The sequence below is a fragment of the Hyaena hyaena genome, unplaced genomic scaffold, assembly GCF_003009895.1.
Source record: "Hyaena hyaena isolate Hyena2069 unplaced genomic scaffold, ASM300989v1 scaffold_520, whole genome shotgun sequence".
Taxonomy (NCBI): Eukaryota; Metazoa; Chordata; class Mammalia; order Carnivora; family Hyaenidae; genus Hyaena; species Hyaena hyaena.
In genome coordinates, this window is record NW_024081152.1 from 90,396 (window position 1) to 113,394 (window position 22,999).

The following is a 22,999-nucleotide window of genomic DNA, read 5'->3' on the forward strand; positions in this document are numbered from 1 at the left end:
TAAGGGCTTACTTGTTAGTAAGCCAGAAACTTCTGGAAGTGAGAATGAAAATCAAGATTCAAAAAGAAAGAAAGTGTGAAAGTCTATTTAATAATTAGGCCCCACTCATTTTTTTTTTCCCAATTCTGGCAGAAAACAGGGATTTAATTCTCTGGGGAAAAAAAAAAATAAAAGGTAGGGTGTCTGGACCAGAGTTCACCAAAGCAGTGTTAACATTGGGTTGGGAGGAGAGCAAGGTGAAAAGTTTCATGCCGCTTATGGAGAACCTTAGCTGTTTTTCTATCCCAGCTCTCAGAATGCTGACAACCAGACAGGAAATTGGAAGATTCTTTTCTGAGGAATTTAGACAGCCCAAGATAAAAGACCTAAATATATTGGTATCAGAAATTGCCCCAAGGAAACAACTCAGCCAGATTACTCTGCTATTAAGATCACAGTCCATAAACCACAACTGCAAGCACAGAGATGTTACTCAGCGTTTTAGTGCTCTACTCTTTAAATATGAGCAAAAAGTCAAGTACGAACAGATAACTTCCCATGAAAAACAAGGAATAAAACAGATTCTATAAAGGTGTAGAAAGTTAAAAAAACTATCATTAAGCTTCTTAAAGGTAAGAAAAAAGATCTTACATCTATGAAACAGGAAGAGGATGCTATTTTTTAAGTCAAATAAAAAGATAGAAATCTAAAATTTAGTAGAAAGTTAAAAAAAAGAAAAAGTCAGAAGATGAAGTTGTAGACATCTTCCAGAGACAGAGGTGTAAAAATACAAAGAAACTGAAAATAAGAGTGGAAAGAATAGAAAATTAGCCAGTCAGTTTAGGAGATTCATTAACTGAATCAGAGGATTCTCGGGGGGGGGGGGGGGGGCGGGGAGCCAGAAAATAGAATGCAAGAAAAAACATTTGTTATTGTTATTGTTATTATTAAAGTAAATCTCCTGAATTGAAAGACATGAATTCCTAAATTGTAAGACCCGAGTTTCTAGATAAACCCATACCTAAGTTTCTCATGAAATTTTTAATAAATAAGGAAAAAGAACATGTGTAAAATTTCTTCTAGAAGGAAAGATTTATGCAATTGAGGAGGCATCAGAATGTCATCAGACTTCTCAAAACCCTTTAAAACTGCAGAAATTTCCAAGCTAGAAATCCATGCTTACCCAAACTAAAAATTAAGTGTTAGGGTAGAATAGTCATTTTTCAGACAAAGGAAGGATCAAAACTTTTACTTTCCTTGTACCTTTTCTGAAGAATCTCTTGGAGGAGGTGCTCTGTCAAACAAAGGAATAAACCAAGAAAGAAGAATTCAGGTGGTATCCAGAAAGCTGGGGTTACAGTTCAAGAGAGATGCAGTGAATGTCTAGAAATATACCTGAGGGAGATCCAGAATAGACAGCTTTGTAACAGACCTAGGGAACAACCAATCCAGTTGGGAGATATGTCCACGAGATATGTCTCCAAGAATATAAACATAATAAAATGCTTGGTATCTTTGAATATTCTGAGAAGAAGGTATTTAGAATGTTAGATAAGAGTGTGGGAATCAGTTCATAAATGCTTATTTGCTCAGGCCAATAGTAACATTGTATCATTTCTGACCCCATGTCTTCAGAGACCTTACCTGATTTCACTCTTTCTTTGGCAACTCTGTCCAGGTACTATGTGAGAAACCCTGAGCTAGTCCACTGGAGAATGGGAGACCACTTGGAAGAGAATCAAGCCTTCCTAACTAGGGCTACTCAGGAGTAGCATCCATATCACCCCCAGCAGTTGATTTCACATACGTGAAAGACCCCAGCCAGGACTAAAAGAACTGTCCAGCTAAGCCCAGCCCAAATGACTGACTTGCAGAATCATGACCTAAATCAGGGATTGGCAAGCTTTTTCTGTAAAGGGTCATATAGTAGTAATTTTAGACTTTATGGGCCAAGACTATTATGAGAGTAGTCGAGACTATTATGTAGGTTAGCTTACATAACAAGAAAAACCATCTTCATAAATTTTATTGATGAAATTGAAAATAATGATAATATTTTCAGTAATAAATCTAGTGGCAGTAAAATTCTTTTTGAGGAGATTTGCATTTTGCTTTATTACGGTTCAAAATTAGATATCACCATCATGAAAATGGTTGCAAAACTCACTTATTAATGCTGATATATAATGAGATTCTATATATTTCATCTTTAAAAATGTCTAGCACAGAACAGTACTATCAAATATCATTATCAGTCAGTGAGCATGTGATTTTAATATAGCGTGTTCATTACTTGAGAAGCATACATTTAGCATGTCCTTACAGTGCAGATTAATTACTTCCAGTTTAAAGTTTTTCAGCTGTGCAGTAAATGGATTTTGATATAGAGATATTTTATTTGCATTTTCATCAGTGCCTGAAAAGCACTGGTAGAACTTGGTTTGAACTCATAAATTTGTATAAGAATGAAAGTCTCACTTCTTTTGTTTAACTGTAAGGCAGCTTGGCTTGACTTAGGATTCGAACACTCGTTTTCTAAGGTGTATTTCCACAACCACATGCAACTGTTTAAATAATACATAATTGTGGAACATGCATACATTGTGCATAGAAAAGAAGCACATGGTTGCCCCAGAGAATTTTTGATACTATCATTTATAGTCCACAGACTAGAATTGAGTTGATTGCTGAGATCTGTTCCATAAATAATTCATCTGTGTTTACTATCCTTAACAAAATTGCACTGAGAAAAAACAAACAACCACAGATCTTTCATTAGTTCATGATCCTATGATTACTGAAATGTATGGTAGGTTAATGGATACCAAGGCATAACTATATTTTTAAGCAATAAGGAGGAAATAATATAAATCTTACACAAAATGTCACGTAAGTTTTTAGCCCCAAATGATATTCATCATGACCTATTTGTTATAGTATAGGAACTGATTCCAGTCATCCATGTTTTTAAGAAATTAGTATATTGAAAACTCTTTTTTCCACATTTAAAAACTAGCTGTGTGATCATTTGAATGTCATTTCCTGCATATATTTTAAATAAAAATATTTAAGATATATATGACAAGAAACATAACTGATACACTTTAACAAACCATAACATATGCAGATGGAAGTTGTCCCTTCCAAACTATTTGCCATATAGCAGTGATTCTCAACATCTAGATATGCCACTTATCACAGGATATCCACCCCGCACCCCCACCCCGCAGCCCCCAGTAAAGAATTATCAGTTGTGCTGAGATTGAGAAACCTGCCATGGAGAATATACCATGTCCCAATGGTGTAGCCATTACTAAAATATTCTGGAAAATACTCTTTCATAGTCACTTATGTGATTGTCGGTGGCAACTCTTTATTTCTTGTGAAGTATTTTTTATTTCATGCTAATTCTCATGTCTCATAGGGAATTCAACAAAACATGCAGGCATTTTGTATACATGCACATAAAACTCACTAATTATTTCCAGCTAATTCAGAATTTGGTCTGGTTAGAAAATGAATGGCTTAAACTTTATTTCCGTATTACATTTAAAGGAATTTTTTATTGACAAGTATTGTTTTAAGGATGGAATTCACAACCTTGACTGTCACCTAATTCCCAACTGGAGAGGAGAGTTGAAATAAGAGAAACTTTCCTTGAAAAAGGTTTTTTATCAGCTCAAATAGCAAAGAGGATTGTCAAAAATGTGGATTGAGCAGATAATATAAACTCTTAGTCCCCAAAAGCCAATGGAAAACAGATTAGCTAATTCTTCATGTTTTTTCTGGATCCCTTTTATTTAAATTGATGCTTTTGCTTTCAACCAAATAAATTTGATCGAATTTACTCATATAACCCCCTGCTAATTAGAAATTCTAGTTGAAGGGCATGTGGGTGGCTTAGTTGGTTGAGCGTCCAGTTAATGATTTGGGTTCAGGTGATGATCTTATGGTTCATGAGTTCTAGCCCCGCATCGGGCCTGTGCTGACAGTATGGAGCCTGCTTGGTATTCTTGGGATTCTTTCTCTCTCTCTCTGTGCCCCTCCCCTGCTCATGCTCTCTGTCTCTCTCTCTCCAAATAAATAAATAAACTTAAAAAAATTGTAGTTGCTATTTAATGTGGTATAGACTTGTCTTTTACATTCAAATAATCCTGGTCTATAATCTCTGCAGTTCTAAAATTCCAAAAGTCCTGAAACTTAAGGATTGTTATAACTCGGCTGTTGGCAAACCCTAACCAGAACTGATGTGAAGCTTTTTATACTTTTAATTTACACACACAGTGTGAATGTTTACTCTTTACTTCAGAACTATTAATGTGTTGTATTTCAGGGGGCTTATTAATATTTTTTGCATTTCCAAGATATGAAAATTTTCAAAGTTTGCCTGGGTGGCTTAGTTAAGCGTCTGACTTTTGCTTAGGTCATGATCTCGCGGTTCGTGGGTTCGAGCCCCGCGTCGGGCTCTGTGCTGACTGCCAGCTCAGAGCCTGGAGCCTGTTTCGGAGTCTGTGTCTCCCTCTCTCTCTGACCCTCCCCTGCTCACGCTGTCTCTCTCTCTCTCTCTCCTAGAAATAAATAAAAATATTTAAAAAAAAAACATTCAAAGTTCAAATTAGTGTGAAACCAGTAAGAATTGTAATAGTAGATTTTATTTTAAATAATTTTATTTGTTTTCATTTTTGTCTTTGAAAAATTATCATAGGTTTTCAACTTTAATCTTTCCAGATAATTAGGGAAATAACCTAGTACTCTATTATTTTATCAGTGGAACTTAAAGCTCAATGTATTCAGTGACTGAAGATAAAATAGTAACCATTTTCAAAATTACCGCCATTATAGGGATTTTCAGATTTGTGACTTAATTTTATATTTTAGGAAAGAAATCCAAAAAAATATGAGTTTATTAATACTGAAATGGGAAGAGGAGATATGATCAAGCAAATGATAAAGATGATATGTATACCGCTAATAATTCTGTGAAAAATGCAGAATATCACATAATAGCCTTTTAAAAGTACAGAATAAAATTAGATGTCATTCCCCCTCAAATAAACAAAGATTTTAAAAACTAATGGGACTAAATATAATGAAGGATGTAAGAAAACAGCCATTTCCATGGGCTGCTTATTGGGAGAAAAAATGTGTACAAAACTGTCAGAAGCTGTGAGAGAGCTCAAAAGTTATATCCTTTGACCAGAATGATTCTACCTCTTGAATTTAGAAATATCTAATATGCATCACAAAAATACATATATGAATGTTCATCACTGCTTTATTTTGTTAAAAACAACCAGAATACACATAAGTGTTGATAAAATAAATTCTTATACATCCCTGTAATGAAATATAAATCATATTATGAAGGAATATATAATGGATTAAAATATTCAAAATATATTTGAAGTGTAAAATGCCAGAGTAGAAAATAGTACATAGAATTTGCACCCTACCGCCTTTATACCCAAGTGTGAAGATGTGTGTGTATCACAATAGGAAATTCTTAATATTATGTCATATTTCCTGAGCTACTTACACATTTCTAAAATTATTTGAGGAAAACTAAACAAAACAAAAAAAAACCACATACTACAAAGTGAAGAGTCATCAAGAATAACAAAATGAAGCAAATATTCCTACAAAAGTTCCAGGCATTTCCTAACTGATCTCCTGGGAGAAACAAAAAAAAAAAAAAAAAAAAAAAGCATGCTACCTATATAGATAAGTAGAAGTTAACAAAGTCTGTTTTGTGTCGTTCATCCAATCCATGAAATGCTATTTTAACAGAAAATAGATTTCTTAAAAGTTATAATTCTTTAATTTTTAGCCTTTATTCTCCTTTTCTGAAATTCTGAAATCTCTGAGGCACTTGATTACAGTTTCAGTAAAATAGGAAGTACCACTTTTCTCCCTAGATTTCTCATTTCAAATATTAACACACAGGGTGGAATTTTTACCTCTTATTCATGGTGTCCAGCTCTCAACATCTTAACCTGGCAGAAGGACCAAACTAGCTGTAAATCTTCACCGAGACCACACTTGATTACTGTATGATGGGAAAATTAAACGTGAATAAAAGAGCTAGAGCATTAGGGTGTTCTTGGAAGAATAAACACAAGTTGGAAGTCTTATGTGGATAGTGCAAAGTACAGGAAGGCAATCAATCATGTAAACATCAAATGAAAGGTTGGTGAGGAAGCCATTGGAGTCTGTCAGGCGCTCTCTGCAATAAATGGCTTATTCCATTTCTTTTCCCTTTCACTCAGTTTAGAAAAATGAATTCTGTGGAATCTCTTAACATTCTAAAAGATTTTGTAAATGCTTATTCCTGTTTAAAGATATGCTTTGAACAGAATGAGCTCAACCAATTAAAGAGGAGTTTTAGTTTATATAAAAGGGACACAAACATGTCATGGTGCATACCTCCCTGACTTTTTCTGCTCTTCCCACAAACAGGAAACTGTTAAGGCAGCAATAATAGAAGAGCAGAAGCGAAGTGAAAAGGCTGTGGAAGAGGCAGTGAAAAGAACAAGAGATGAATTGATAGAGTATGTAAAAGAACAGAAAAGAGTAAGTATCCCCTGAAGGGTTTTCATTTGTCCTTCCATAAACTGAAACATTGGCTTTCATACAATAGCAGCACACTTAAAAATACTTAAAATGTCCTTTGTCATCTACTTAAGAGTCGCCAAGATTGTTTTTCTGGTATAATTATATATTCTGATAGTTGTATCTTCAAACATAAATCCCATCTGTCAACAAAAAAGCCACACTGAATAACTGCTTGCTGGACTCCTACAAATGATCTATATACAGCATTTCCAACTAAACTACCTCATGAAGAGAGTAGATAGTTTTAGATTTTTAGGTTCTTTGCCATAAGTTTGTTAATTTCTTATACTATTTGTTGAAATTTGCATACACCCTCTTGGCCTTCTAACTGTGTTAACACCACTGTGGTTCTAGTAGACTTCAGTACTGTTAGCAAGTTAAGGCCCTCTGTCATCGTTCCATTTCAGAAACATAATTCAGAATATACTTCTCAGAATTCAGAATACATATTGAAGCTTTTCAAAATAGATGTCATTTCAGTACAGTGTAGTCTTATTAATACAGGTGTTTGATGAATGGCCAAAAATAATGAGTCAAATGTAATTTGTAGTCTTTTCAACAAATGTTTAGTCTTCTTAAGTAATAATCAAGATAAGAAGCACTTAAGATGTTTAATGTAATATCTATAATAAACATCTTCTATTATAGTGTATAATAAGTTACATAATAACTTCTCATAAATATAATGTTTTATGTTTTATTTACATGTTTGGTATAACATGTTATATATTATAGAAGTAGTATGTAAAGATTATAAAATATTAGATACAAATGTATAATATAAATATTGTGTAGTATTTATCATGTGTGCTATATATAATAAAAACATAAATAAAACATAAAACTGTGTGTGTATGAGGAAACTTGACACATGAGATCTAAACTTAATTGGTGATCAAAATGGCAAAATAAATAGAAACTATAAGATTATGCTACAGCTGGCAGTTAAGTGGAAGGCTAGAAGTACAGTGAAAGTGCATGACACCAGCTTAATCCCACACTCTTAATTTGAAGTCAAATTTGGTATGATACAAAGAAAATTCTCACCCCTCAATAGCTACCATTATGTTTCAGCAAAGGAGAATTTGCCAGCAGAATAAAAATTGCTAATTAGGCTTTCCAGGTAAATCATCCATTCATAGAAGCACTTTGTGCGGAATTAAATTTTTGTGCATGTTATCCAGGTGTCTTTAAAAGCAGTTTCACCCAAATAAATAAAATAAAACCAGTAAATAGGTGCTTAACCTTCTGAAGAGAAAATTCTGAGCCAAAAATAGTCAATTGACTTCTCAGGAAGTGATATATTCTCAGAAAACTGCTATTTCCATATGTATCCCCAGAATGCTTATTTTAAATAGTCTGGTTTAAAAGTAGTCATGCAGCAAAGGAATTATAGATGCTTTCCACATATGTACAGCAATTGCAGAGTGAAAGAACATACATTTCAAATAAATTCAAGATGTCTTGTGGGTGCATCCTTTATCGGGTTTTCTCAATAATATATGACCAATCTTTACTTGGGGTCTAAATCTAAACAAGAGATTATAGAACAAAGCAAATCCATCTATACCGTTATTTTAGTATTTAATATTATTTAGTATTTTTGTATCAAAATGGAAGATTTCTCTTAAAACTCAAAATTATATTACTTTCTCATCAAAAGGAGTCATGTGGCCTCTATAAGAAATGTTTAAAATGAGAGCAAAAAAATGCCCTTATAGGAGTTATCTGGTCTCTGGTGAGCAAAGTAACCCTTGAAGAGAGCTGACAATGAATTCTGCCACTTTAATCTGTGTGTCGTTACAAATCCTGTTAAAGGATTAGTATTCATTTGTATTAGGTAAACCAGTTCTCCCATGTTAGAGACATTCATTAAATAACAACAGCAAAATCATGACAACATGTGATTCTGTTCGCACCAAAGTTCCACTTCTTCATGCCAGTTTTTGTATATGGTAAGTGGAATAAATCCAATACCTACCTTACAGAATTGTTATGAGTTAATACATATACTAAAATAGAACAGCTAAAGTAAGAATTCAGTCATATGTGCTATGATTTTTATCATTTTCACTATATTATTAAGAGAAAAAACAAACTCCTAGTAGCATTATTTTTTGTTAATTAAAAATGTACACTTTAGAAAGTTTAGAAACTTTCTTCTGAAGCTTACAGTGTGATTCTAAAAGGTTATTCCACTCTTGTTACTAGAATCACAGAAGATTAGGACTGATTTATTCAGTGTGCTAGCAGGAAGTTTATTACTTCCACTTGGAGATTTGGGAGGATTTTTTTTTTATAACACATTGTGGAATACTTTTAACATTTGAATGTTTCCATCTCTTAAACAGAAAAGCTATAAAAAAAGGAAAATGGATAAAATATCTGAAATGGAGGACCAACTATTTACTAGACCTCTTTTTTTATATCACTTTTTAAAAATTTAGATTCTCTGTACTCTTCTTCCTTCCAAAACTGTATTTCAGTGTTTCAAGTTAATTTGTATGAATATCTTTGGGCTTGGAAATTTTTCACAAAAAATAAGATATCTCATAGCTTACAAAGTCATAGTTAGAAGAAACAAAAGTTTTTTAGCAAATTCATAATCTTCTAGTCTCTTTCCAAAAGACTAAATTAGGGCAACTCATCTCTACTTCTTCCTTTGTAAGATGGATTTCTATTTGCATCAGAGAAGAACACTTTTCCAGAACAAAAATTTTCCTTTCTCCTCTCCAGCTTTTTTTAACTAGAGAGTCAACTTGAGATTTTTAGCATTAGACACCTCAAAAGCCCTATAGACTTTGCTTCCAACTGGGCTTACATTCCAGTCTGTGAAGTAATCCTCTCCTTTTGAAGTTTTCAGAAATCTTTGAAGGAAGAAGTCTAATGTTGTGTTAGTTCCTGTCTTTATATGCCTTTTGTCCTAAACAATTTTTCCTTTGACATCATCTTACCCTTTCCAAATTCACTAACAGACTAAAATGAAGACTCTTTTCCCTACATCTTTCCCTTCAGGTTTTTACTTTTAAAAGACAATGAACCATAGAAAAATCCAAATGCTTACCTTTTCAAATAACTTATAACTTGTCCTACGGTATAAGATGCAGTGGAATCACATTATCACCATAGAGGGTAATAGTGCTTTTTCCGCATATCTGCAGTCAACAGGTTTTTAATCAGTTACCTAACCCTTTTAAGTATTACAGGTACACTAAGAATTAAAATTATACAGGAATTGGAATTATACTGAGAAAATGTCTTTTAAATGCCATTTATTAGTCTTGTTTCAAATCAATGGAGAGATCACCAAATTTCTTAAATACTATTCATCTGGTCTGAACATCTTTGACAGGACAGAGGGGCTACCTATACATGTAATAATTAAGTGAATTATAATTTTCACTGAAACTGGGGCACCTGGGTGGCTCAGTCAGTTAAGGTCTGACTTCAGCTCAGCTTATGATCTCGCAGTTTGTGAGTTTGAGCCCCACGTTGGGCTCTGTGCAGACTCGGAGCCTGGAATCAGCTTTGGATTCTGTGTCCCCCTCTCTCTGCCCCTTGTACGCTTACACTGTCTCTCTCTCTCTCTCTCTCTCTCTCTCTCTCAAGTAACTATATAAATAAATAATAATTTACACTGAAATTGCATCCTAAATTATTTACTAAGTTGGCTACATAGTACTTATACTGTTAGTCCAATTTATATTAACAACCAAAAATTAGTATGGAATCAAAATTCCATACTAATGGAATCCAAACAAGGGGGCCTTTTTAAGTGATCAATCATAAAAATAATTCAAATTGATAATGGATCTATTCCAGTGATAAAAATGCCTTTAAGCATTGTAAATAATAGGGTTTTTATTTAATCCTCTGTAAAATCTATCTTGCTAATCTCAGAAAAAATAATTATTATATTGAAATCTCAGTTGGCATGGGATTGAAAAGCTAGTGTTTTGCAGCTTCAGCTCTTACAAATTTCTGTCAGTTGATAAAAATTGTCTAATTTTTAAATAAACCTAGAAATATTCACTATAATTTGTACAATCGCAAAGAAAAGGTAAATAAGATAATCTGAAAAGATTTTAAAAAATATTTGAGAATCAGCAAGGTACCTTCAAGTGTAGTGATTTGCACTGGAATGTATTTCATTAATGTATTTCATTAAAATTTAAATTTTGGTTTAAACTCTCTTGAATCATTATATATTCTACATAAGAGGTTGCAAGCTAAAGCCCCAGGTTCAAGTCTGGTTTGCTGCTTGTTTTGTAAATAAAGTTTTACTGAAACACACAGCATACGCATTTGTTTATGCATTGTTTTTAGCTGGTTTCATGCTGCAACAGCAGAGTAGTTTCAGAGGCTATCAGGACCATACAACGTAAAATATTTACCTTCTGGCCCTTTATAGAGAGAAGTTCATCAATGCCCATTCTAGACCATCAAAATCATCTTGTGGGGAAAACTTCTTCCTGTCAGGCCTTTAAAATATATATCTTTTCATTCTGCCTCACTGTAACTAGAAATTCTATAGGTGCCATCTGCAAAAGATTTCTCTACCGGTATTAATTGCCACATAAGGTATTATAATATATCAAATCCTGTGTTTAATGCCATAAACTTTATTTTAGACTAAAGGAGATTGTAGAAAATTGGGATAGGAAAGATCACATCCCTTGACTCTTCCCTGCAAAGGAAGAATTTGTGGTTTATAATGACCTATGGCCCTTGGATTAGAATGGAGTGTTCCTACCCATCCCACAAGTTAAGACTGTTACACATGAGCTTGCTATGAGGGAGGAAGTGTGAATAACATTCAGCAAGCAACAACTACTCACAGCCAAGCAGTGATTCCTAAAAAATAAAATCTTGTCCAAATGTAATAAAAGATTATTTTTTTTTCCTCTTAACCAGAATTATGGCTTGTATTTTCTAAATCACCTCCAGGAAAATAATCTTCACTTTAGAGGATCCTTTTAATTTAGATTTTTAGAAAAGACTAAGGAACAGTTATCTTCCTTCAAAGTTTTTGTGGTCAAGACATTGTCAGAATTTCTTAATTTTAAAAGGACTCCTTTAACCCAGTTTTGCTACATATTCTTGAGTGTTTGCATCTCAGACTATTTAGTGAGAGGCAGTATTTGACCAAAATGAACTCTCGGATCAGTTCTGCAGTTACTTGAATTAAACATGATTTCAAGACAGTTATTTAATACCTTATGGTGCCTGACTTTTCTCCTCTTAATAATATGGAAGTTCCACTGTCTGATCTGTAATGTCTCTTAGAGCTCTAAACTCTATCAACACTATGCATAACATTTTCCTTGACGACTGATAAATCTTTCAAGAGGTTTTTAATTCTTGGTATAAATTAGTTACATTGTACTAGTTATTTTATATATTTTTTTATGCATTAGTGTAGAAAAGGACACCTTCTGACATTCCCCAGCCTTCTGCCTCATTTTCATTCTAATTAATTAGCCTAATTAACTTGCTCCTACTCATCCTGAGGCAGGTTGTATAGTCACCTATGCAAAAGCATCTGCCCTTCTAACTGCAGATTTGGGTATCATATCAGAAATTGCTTGTACCTGACCAAGACCTAGTAAATTGAATATACCCTCACGTGTACTTGTCCTTTCAGTCGTACATCAGTTTTTAAAAATTTTTTAATGTATGGGGCGCCTGGGTGGCTTAGTCGGTTAAGCGTCCGACTTTCGCTTAGGTCATGATCTCGCGGTTCGTGGGTTCGAGCCCCGCATCAGGCTCTGTGCTGACTGCCAGCTCAGAGCCTGGAGCTTATTTCAGAGCCTGTGTCTCCCTCTCTCTCTGACCCTCCCCTGCTCACGCTGTCTCTCTCTCTCTCCTAGAAATAAATAAAAATATAAAAAAATTTTTTTTAATGTTTATTTTTGGAAGAGAGAGAGAGAAAAGTGCTAGCAGAAAGGGTCATAGGGAGACACAGAATCCCAAGCAGGCTCCAGGCTCTGAGCTGTCAGCACAGAGCCCAATGCGGGACTTGAACTCACGAGCTGTGAGATCATGACCTGAGCCGAAGTCAGATGTAACCGACTGAGCCACCCAGGTGCCCCAGTCGTACCTCATTTTTTAATGCCAAAGGGAATTAGACCTCCTCCATACAATCTGTATTTTAAGTTAATGCCTAAAAAATTTACCCTCCAAATTTATAGAATTTCACCCATTTCAAATGGCACAATAAAAAATAAATAGAAAGGTAGATAGATTTAGAAATAGCCAGTGTGAATCATTTTGCCAACTGATATTTCACTGTCATAAATTATCCTTCTCTCTAGATTTTAAGAATAGAAAACTTAATTTAGAGGGGCGTTTGTGAAACCCATGAGGTGAATAGGTTTCAAAAATTTATGTAATTTATAGAGATGTGGTCTAAAAAATTATTTACTTTTTTTTTCCATCTTGCAGTCTTTGAAAACTTAGTTCATACAGTATTCCTTAAAATAAAATGTATTGCCATCCTTCACTTTATATTTTAACAGTCTTCTTGATCCTCATTCTTATTTTGCTATACTCAGTTGCATAAGAATAACCTTAAAAAACGTGTTGACATGTGAACAGTCATAGTCTCCAGTGAGGCAGATCCCTACTGATCATTTCCATTTCAACAGTGGGGTAATTGAAAAGATGTTTTAGATACAACTTCATGCTTCTTCAAAGCCAATTACTATATCTGTTTCAGGAAATAACAGCATATGTTCCAACTTAGAATTAAAATAACAATTTAATTAAGTACACATAAGAACTAATTAGGTACAGCAATTAAAATACTGTGTTTTGGGGATAGCATTTTGTTTAAAGAAAAAACTTTTAAACCAAAGTACAGTAAGTAAATACCTCTGTTGAGGTCATTTAGAATCTCAAAATGCTTATCTCTGTTTTTGTATAGCAATTTAAAATATTCATTTAAATAATTATCCCATCACTTCTCAAATTATTACAATGACAGTTGACTTTATTCTTCACCGAAAGGTTTAACTCTATCTTAAATATTCAAATGACTTTTCTCCATCAGTACACTATACCAAAGTTCTTAAAATTTAGATGGTCATAAGAATTGATTCAAATCAAAGACAACTCGACAAAAAATGTCAACTTTGAGCCACAGCTTAGAGCAGTTAGGAATTGATCCACCTGATAGATATACTATCATGGAAGGCATGTGAGCAAGGTATTGCTTTTGAGATGGACCAAACCAAGTGAAGCTTTACTCAGAACAGCTGGATATCTCATAATATAAATGGTGAGCAACTGGTCAAGAAGGAAAAACCAGAGGTCAGACCTAGAGGAAACAGTAGCTATCAGAGACCTCAAAATTGAAATGATGATAACAGTGATGATGAAAGCTAGTACTTATGTACCATTTACTGTATTCCAGGCACTAGTCTCAGGAGTGTGTGTGTGTGTGTGTGTGTGTGTGTGTGTGTTCATTACAAGATTTTATTAGCCACCAAATCATAAAACTAGAAAGTGATAGTTTCGGTCTGGAACCTGAGCTGTTAACCAGCACTCTGCTTCAGTGAGCAAGATGCAGCGATAAGGAATAGCAATAAAGAATTATCTTATTATGATATGGCTGTTAAAAGAACATGTAAAAATGTTCAACTTCAGTGGAATCTACGTTGTAGAAGTGAAATGTTCTGTATTAGAAAACAGTACAAAACAACGAACACTTATCAAGTGCCAGGTTGTCCAAAATATTATGGCAGCTGCTTTATTTACACTGTTTCACAGTGTAAGTTTGCAGATAGGTCAGAAATGAAAACTTGAGGTGAAAAGCTAAGAACAGAGGGTAACAGAGACCCGTGTTTCTGTTCTATTAGCTGTATGGCACTATTAGTAGCTACCATATCAAACAGCTGTGGAGGACCAGGAGTCTCATGGCCTTAAAAAGCTAAAGTCTTATTTTAGAAGGAAAGTATAAGGACATATTAAGTAATTGTGTAAAGACAAAGTAATAGCTTGAAGCAATAGTAAACACCGTAACACACGGCAGTGCTTGAATAAAGGTCAAAAGCATTATGCTGACACGATTGACAATAGAAATCCAGAAGATCATATAAGACTGTGGTGATCAGGATGGGTTTTTTCTTTATTTCAGTTAGACAGAAACTAAAATATGGATTGGGGTATATAGGAAAAAGAGGATAGATAATAGTCTGTAAGAAACCAAAGGATTTAACCCTTATAGAAATAAGCAATTAATTTATGAAGATTTTTGTTAAAAAAGTCTATTTCCAGGTTCTTGATATACTTTTCGGTTGCAATTCTAGAAAGTCTTGTTTCATGAAGCTCAGATTATTGGGGGCAGTGGGGATGGAAAGATTTTAAGTTTATGTTGATTTACCCTTCAGCCAGTCTTAGAAGTTAAAAAGCACTTATTCATTCATGAACTATTTATTAAAAAACCTTCAGTTGCCTTCACTGTGCTGCTCCAGCCACAACTATCAAACTGTTTAGAAAGAAATGAAGAGTGAAGTGGTATTCCTGATTGCCAACATCTTGTTCTATTCGTATATCTACACAGCATGCTTCTGAGTGTGCCCTTCCTATTCCACCCTAGGCTGTGTACTGTCAGGTTTCAGTCTAAATGGTTGTGTTTTGTTTTTCCATTCTATAAAGAAATGCTGAGCATCTTTAGTAATCTGAGCACTGGGCTCAAGACACTGGAAAAATGAGATAATGAGAGTTACACCCTCATATCCATAATAATCATGTATATTTGTTTAGCAACTAAAACTTATAAAGATTTTCACATATATTATTTGATCCTGACCATCAACTGCTTGGTTATTAAGCTGCTTTGACAGACCAAAAATAAAAGATGATAGAAGTGTTGACTTCTCCAAAGGTGTGGCCAAGACTTGAGTTTTCCTGTTCTGAAGAACAGGATTCTTTTCCTCTGCATTACACCAACTAGCATTGTGAACTCCCTGTATACTAGCAGTTTCCATGGACTGTCTACAGGGAAGCCAGTATCTGAAGATGATTATCTAAGCCCATAATGGTTAGAACCACTGAAGAGGTAGGCCCAACATCAACAGCCAAGAGATACTGGAAAGAGATACTTTCCATCAACTGGAAAGGCAAGAGATACTCAGTGATACAGAAGAGGACTGATCCCCTGAACAGGAGCCTGCGTGTCCTCACTATCTTCTTCTCTTTATGGTGCTTTCACTATAGAACTGTGCCCAGTTTTCACCCTCCTGCACTGTTGGTGGGAATGTAAACTGGTACAGCCCCTCTGGAAAACAGTGTGGAGGTTCCTCAGGAAACTAACAATAGAACTCCCTTATGACCCAGCAATAGCACTGCTAGGAATTTACCCAAGGGATACAGAAATGCTGAGGCATAGGAGCACATGTACCCCAATGTTCATAGCAGCACTCTCCACAATAGCTAAAACATGGAAAGAGCCTAAGTGTCCATCAACAGATGAATGGATCAAGAAGATGTGGTTTATCTATACCATGGAATACTACATGGCAATGAGAAACAATGAAATCTGGCCATGTGTAGCAACATGGATGGACCTTGAGGGTGTTATGCTGAGCGAAATAAGTCAGGCAGAGAAGGACAAATACCATATGTTTGCACGTATAGGAGGATTAGGAGGAACTTGACGGAGGACCAAGGGGGAGAAGAAGGGCGGAAATGGTGGGGGAAAGGGAGAGAGGCAAACCATGAGAGACTCTTGAATGCTGACAAAAACTGAGGACTGATGGATGTGGGGGGGAGGGGGGGATGGGCATGAAGGAGGGCACTTTGGGGATGAGCACTGAGTGTTATGTAGAAACTAATTTGACAATAAACTATTTGTAAAAAAAAAAAAAAAAAAAAAAAAAAAGAACTGTGCCCAGTTTTGAGATCCGTATTAGGAAAAGATGTTGGTATTTTCATGGAAATCAGACTCAACTATTGAGGATATAACCTAGGAGAAGAGTTTGAAAGATCTGAAGTTCTTCAACTGAAGAAAAAGTTACTATGGAAATTCAACAACACAGCAACCCAGAAAACATATCTTATTAAGATATGACTATAAAAAGAACACCTAGAACTGTTCAACTTCAGTGGAATCTAAGTTGTTGAAGTGAAATGTTCTGTGTCAGAACACAATACAAAACAACAACCATTTACTGAGTGCCAAGTTTGTCCAAAATGTTATGGCAGCTGCTTTATTTGCACTGTTTCACATAATCCTCGAAACAACCCTGAGATAATATCTGCTCTTTACAGATGAGGAAAATTGAAAGTCAGTGATATTTGATCACGGCGCAAGATCAGTAAAAGAGTCAAGATTTGAACGTAGTTCTGTCTGACTGCAAACCATATAGGGAGATGCCCAAGTAGTTCCTTATGTCTGGTTAGATTTGCTTTCCACGTTATTTTCCATACGGTGGTCTAGGATTGTCATTTGCTCCACTAGCAGGCTTTTAATCACTTTTCTACTTTTCCAGGTGTTATTTGGATAAATTAAATAAAATGACTCCATCCAGACAAATAAGGGGAAAAAGTAGAAAAACAAGGATAGTGTACAGTCATAGATAGTTCACGTGGGAAATTGCTTGTGGTTATGTATTGCATACACTTTATAAGTCATTTTTAAGTAGCTTTTTCACCCATTGTGAACTTTTGAGTACCCTAGCAAAGACTATTGGTTTAGATAGTTTAAATATTATTCCTCAGGGTTTTAAGGTTTGACTTATATAAGAAACAGGCTTGATATTTTTCTACTTGGCATGACCATGTTGGGTAGTGGTAAAAGATTGACAGTCTTAAAATGAAGTTTTATGAAATATGCAACATAAATTAAGCTGTGATGTTAAAACCACCACCAGCTTATGTGATAGCAGTGATAAAGGAACAGTTACTTTGCTGTGTCTTTTTTAAAACCATTCTAGCTCCTCTATTCTAGGTGGTATTATCTCTATCTTTAGTTCTCATCAAAGTCTTTATGGGTATGTTCTTGGAATTAGTACACATTTCTACTCACATACAAACTAATGCCAAACTCCCTTAAAATTGCACTCCTCTAGTAATTAAAAAACAAAACAAAACTAACATGTCAGATTATTTCAGTCCTTTAAAATAGATCCAAATATACAAGTCATTATTGCAAACAAGTTTTTATGTAGCAAATTAAGAAAACTGAGTCATGATCCCAACATAACCTGTTTGAAAACCAATTTTGTTAAATTTTGAAGTTAGTTGGCAAGGATAATATTTTTTTTAAACTTGGTTTTATTCTGTTTTAGCAGGGAACTAAGCAGTATAAGCCTAGTATTTACTTGTCTGACACTTCTTAGTGGCTCTCGATTCTTTTTTGTTTGTTTGTTTGTTTTTACAAATAGTTTATTGTCAAGTTGGTTTCCATATAACACCCAGTGCTCATCCCCACAAGTGCCCTCCTCCATGCCCATCTCTCAATTCTTAATTCAATCTTGCTAGATAGAGGAAATTGTCATTTACAAGAAAGATACAGTGTTGGAACAATAACAATTCAGGCCTTGCACTAGTATCTGCAAGAGTTTCTTGTAAAACATTTACAAATATAATAACTTTCTCTTGTGGACTTGAAACAGTTGGCTATAGAAATTATATGTGTGGGATTGTAGGCTTACTCTACAATAGGTTAATGTTCTTTATATTACCTGCATATTTATGAATATCTGTTGTTTCCCTTTCTTTAACTTATTTTTCAAATGTACAAATAATTAAGAGATAAGTTATTTTTCATGTCCTACTTTTTAACTGGAACTCTTGAAATTACTATTATTTCCTTTGTCAAGATTTCTTACTTTCACTAGAAAGGAGATGGTATTATTACTAAAAAGACACTGGTAGTTTTTACATTTCAACTACTTGATTTATTATATAGTTGTTTTCCATCATATGTATCTCCTCAGCCATCAGTTCTTTCCTTTGAAAAAATAGCAAAAATAACAATTTGGTTTGTAACTAATAGTGCCTTGGAAACAGCATGAAAAAATCATTTTCTAAGAGATGCGGTATTTTTCTTCTCAAATGAAAACAGAGAAAACCTTCTTGACATTCTGTTCATTGCTGATTCATATGCACTGACATGACCTCTCTGTGCTCCTGTGTTGCTCTGGAAGCTTTGTGCTCACTCTTTAAAGGAAGTCTAATTAGTTAACACATGTGAACCTCACAGTCTGTAACAGAGGGGAAGCAGATACATCACTTATTATCATCACATTATTTCTGAATGACATCCATTACATTATGGGTGAGTCACACGTTTGCCTTAGTCTTTGACTAGATTATCAGACAGTTTCTCTTATTTTTTAAAATAAAGAATACTAAATGGATAGACAAGACATAATTTTACTGCTTTTCTTTCTCTGGGATTGATGCACCAATGTACATCTCATCTTATTTTTTCTCTTTTTAAAGATATTTTATTATCCTGTATTCTTTTTCCTAGTAATTTTTCATCAGTTTCCTTCATCGTTGATTGGTTCAGTTGAGATTCCATGCATGAGATTCCATAATCCTTAACTTTATACATAAAGGTGCAGCATTCAAATGAGTTCACCCCCTAAGGACTAATTTTTATCATTGCATCCCTTTAGCAGAGAATTGAAATTACCCTAATTAAGATCCTGTAACTATGACAAACTGTTGTTCTACTTGAAAACTATATATTTTTAAAATTCAGATTGAATTCCTAATTTTAAGCAACAGAAGTTAACTCTGACTGCTTAAGCAGAAAAATAATTTATTAAAAGGTTATTGGGATGGGAAAACAGGCTTTGAAAAGTTCAGCTTCCAAAAGCCAAGCCCAAAGCCATGATGTAGGACTGGCCTCGTGAGGAAATCCCACTCCTGCTGCTTCCCTCCCAAACTCCCCCCAAACTTGTTACTTTCACTTCCCCACTTAACACCACTTGTGTATCTCTGACTGCATCTCACAGCCCCTAGCGAAATCTCTCCCTCTACCCTCAACAGTTAAGAAAGCCCCATGTGGAGTTTCATTCATCAGATAGCTCATGTCTTATTGAAATCTAATGGGAGTAAACCAGGTTGAAGGACGTTTGATCTCATGCCTATATACTGGATACAAAAAGAAGCTAAGAAAATACTCTTTTGGCATCCTGTCTCCCAGTGACTAAACTTACAAGCATAGGATATTTCCTGGCATCTTAAGGGTTCTCACAAAATGCCAAAACAAGAAAATATGACAAACATACACTATCCTACATTGCTTGGGTATTCAAGATCAATTTATATATACTCTTTGCTAATACTTAAAACCTTACCTTCAAAATAAACCCTTGTTCCATACGTAACCATATTAACAGTAACATCAGGTCAAGGAAGAACAAAATACTTCAGCTATCCCATGTAAAAACAAAATTCACAAAGGGAATAGCCTGAAATCTCGCAGCAACCTACCACAAGGCAAGTATAGCTGAGCGTGTGAGTGATCTGATCATATGATTTCTGCTGTAAGAACTTTCTCAAGTCTCATTCCATATGTGTCACAATCACTTAATATGGCTTGCTACTGAGCATGCCTAATTTAATAGCTCAGTGAATCAGCTAAACCAAGTTTATTTAGGTCAGATCAGGTCACATTTATTTTTTTCCACAGTCCAATCTACAGACTCTGATAGCATTTAATAGTAAGCTAAACGCTCCTTTTCAAAGGCAACACATTTCCTGCCGGATGATATTGCTCCAAAACTTTAGAGATCTGTGCTGGGATTCTTCAACCAGAACTTGCCACAGGCTCCATCTAGCATTCTGATAAAATATTGGCAGTTCTAAGTCCATTGAATCAGTTGGCTGTGAAAGCCAAGTAGATACTCTGTAGCCCAGATTACCTGGGAAGGCTGCTTTTCCGCTTGTGCCCACTCCCAGCTGGAGGCTTTCAGGTCACTTTATAAACAGGTTAAAGCAAGATTCCCAATATGATGTATATTACTTTCAAAAAGACCCACATGCCATTTTGCCTGTGTTTTGATGGCAGGAGGCCCAAGGTCCAGTTCGTTTCTTTTAACTGTAGAGATTATCCTGACACGCTCAAGATCACTGGGCCCTCAGAAACTTCGCTGAGGTGTAGCTCTTATATATTCTTACAATGTATCTCAAACCTTACTACACTTATATTGGATTTATAGTTGTGTTTCTGTACAAAGAGTCTTGAATACTTATTACCTCCTGCTTTCCAAGTCCTGTAGACATAATGTCATCAATATAGTTGTCCTATGTTTTGGCGAGACACTAATGGTCTTTGTGAAATATATTGCAGTTCAAGGCCAAATAATTTATATAACCCTAAGATAGAATGGTTTATTGCTCTATGAAAGCAGCTGTTACAGGTGTTCTCTCTCTATTGGGAAAGAGGGGGAAAAATCATTTGCAGATTAATAGTCCTCTACCTGGTGCTGAGAGCTCAAGTAAAGAATGTACATCTGCAATAGCAGCTGCTTATAAAATCACTATCTGATGAAGCCTCTGGTAATCTACTCTCCTTCTCCAGTGCCAGCTGTATACTCTGTGTTTAAGGTCCTAGTGGGCTGGATGTGAGGCTGATTCAGGGTAAAACTCCACTCATCATTGGATTTCTACAATCATCCTTTGTGACCAGTAATCCACAGTGGTATTCTAGGTCCCTTGGTTTTTAGAGTTAGTTCAGAGCTGATATACAACAGTACTCAAAAGACCTGGTATTTCCCTTTCTCCAGTGCAGTTACCTTGATGAGAAGAGGCCCAGCTCACAGTTTACAGTTTACACCTGTGATGTCATTACAATCTTTATCTTAAGGAACTTGTGTTCTCTTCTTTGCTCAGAAAACTCTGAATCTGCAAATAATTGACTTAGGACTAGAAATTGGAAAAGACAATATAAATTTTTGCTGTAGTGGCTCAAGTCAGACATCTCTTCATTAAATCTGGGAATCTTATAATTTTATTAAGTTGGAATTTTTTGGATGCCTGTCTTGTTATATGGATCATTTGATCAACTAGCCAAAGCCAATGGTCAGTGCAGGCCAGAGCATTCTGATTACAACTCACCTCCATGGAAAGCAGCATGAGCACTCCTGATCTATAAAAAGTAGACAGTGTTGTTCACTGATGCTGGCTTTTCCCTCCCTGGGAGCACCAGGAAATAGCTCTTGGCTGCGATTTTTGCCTTTAACTGAGAATTTAGAATTGTGAACATTTCATTTTCTTTTGTAAAGCTGTGCTGTGGAATTAAAAGCAAATAGTTTTGTCTTCTTCACACTGTTAATATTGCTGTTCCATATTAGTAGTCTCTGGATCTTCCGAAGTCTTGCCTTCATTGATCACTTCATTTCAAGTGACTGTAGTTAATAATTTTTTACTTTGCTACTATGCAGGCTGACAGATGTTACTTTTTTATTTTTTTCTTTCAGAAAACTGGCTGGAATTTTAGAACCATCAGCCCTTAGAGAGCCAGAACTAACCATAGATCCTTCTGATATTCCTGAGGTTACATGGCCTTCAGCCACTTCTTAGTAGCCATTTAGTATCAACCAGGGCTTTTCTGGCTACTTAGGCAGTAATAAAAGGTGTTTTAAAAGGAAATTGAGTAGTTGCCCAAATTGTTGAAAGCTGGAGAACCAGGCAAGGTTAAGCTTCTGGAAACAATACCAAAACTACACCACCAAACTTGCTTCAAGTCCTCCTTTACTGCAACATCCCCACCAACCACCAAAAGAACCCATTGCTTCATGTAACCATTGCAATATCCAACCATTGACTGTGTCTCATCCATACAAACAAAATGGATGCTCTACAGCGCTTCCTCTTGTTTTTTCTGAATCAGAAAGTATCACGGTGACTCTGATTAGCAGAGACTTGGGAGTAGAGCAGGATAGATAACTAAGTTTTCTGAGTTTTACCTAGGGGAGTCATGCCTCATAAGGCTAGAAATTCATCAAACACAGGAAGGGTATCAAAAATCAGAGAACATTACAAATGGCCACTACATATTTTGGGAATTTTTTCCAAGTTGCTATGGTTACTCTAGAAATATTTTTCCAGCTTTTTAGTCTCATGGCTAATTCTAAATCTGATCCTTTGAAGTCAAACTACATGGGTTTCATTCTTAACTAAAACAGGGCTTTAGCAGTCGCCAGGTTCATCAGACATCTTGTAGAAAGTTTGCCACTTGGACACCACAAGTTCATACTTTCGCAAATAATCTGAGGTTTCTACAGTTACGCCGAAATGATGTGACACTATTCAGAGGATATGCAGTATTTGGATAGATAAGGTTTTTGTTCCATGTATTTATGCTAAAAATAGTTTTGGAAGATATATATAAACAGATTTTTTCTAAGTTTTAGTGATTAAACTTGTTCCTCAATTAACCAACAAT

At 35.1% G+C, this 22,999-nt stretch overlaps 1 protein-coding gene across 1 annotated transcript in view; it reads left to right on the forward strand.

Moving 5' to 3' along the window:
* The window catches only part of LOC120247399 (coiled-coil domain-containing protein 91-like), a gene marked incomplete at its 5' end in the record, with an annotated part of 135,542 nt that overhangs the window by 69,921 nt on the left and 42,622 nt on the right, over positions 1 to 22,999 (forward strand). Inside the window, one exon of the mRNA XM_039255264.1 lies at positions 6,436 to 6,549. Coding sequence (XP_039111195.1) covers positions 6,436 to 6,549 — 114 coding nt within the window. The remainder of the gene's footprint in view (positions 1 to 6,435; positions 6,550 to 22,999) is intronic.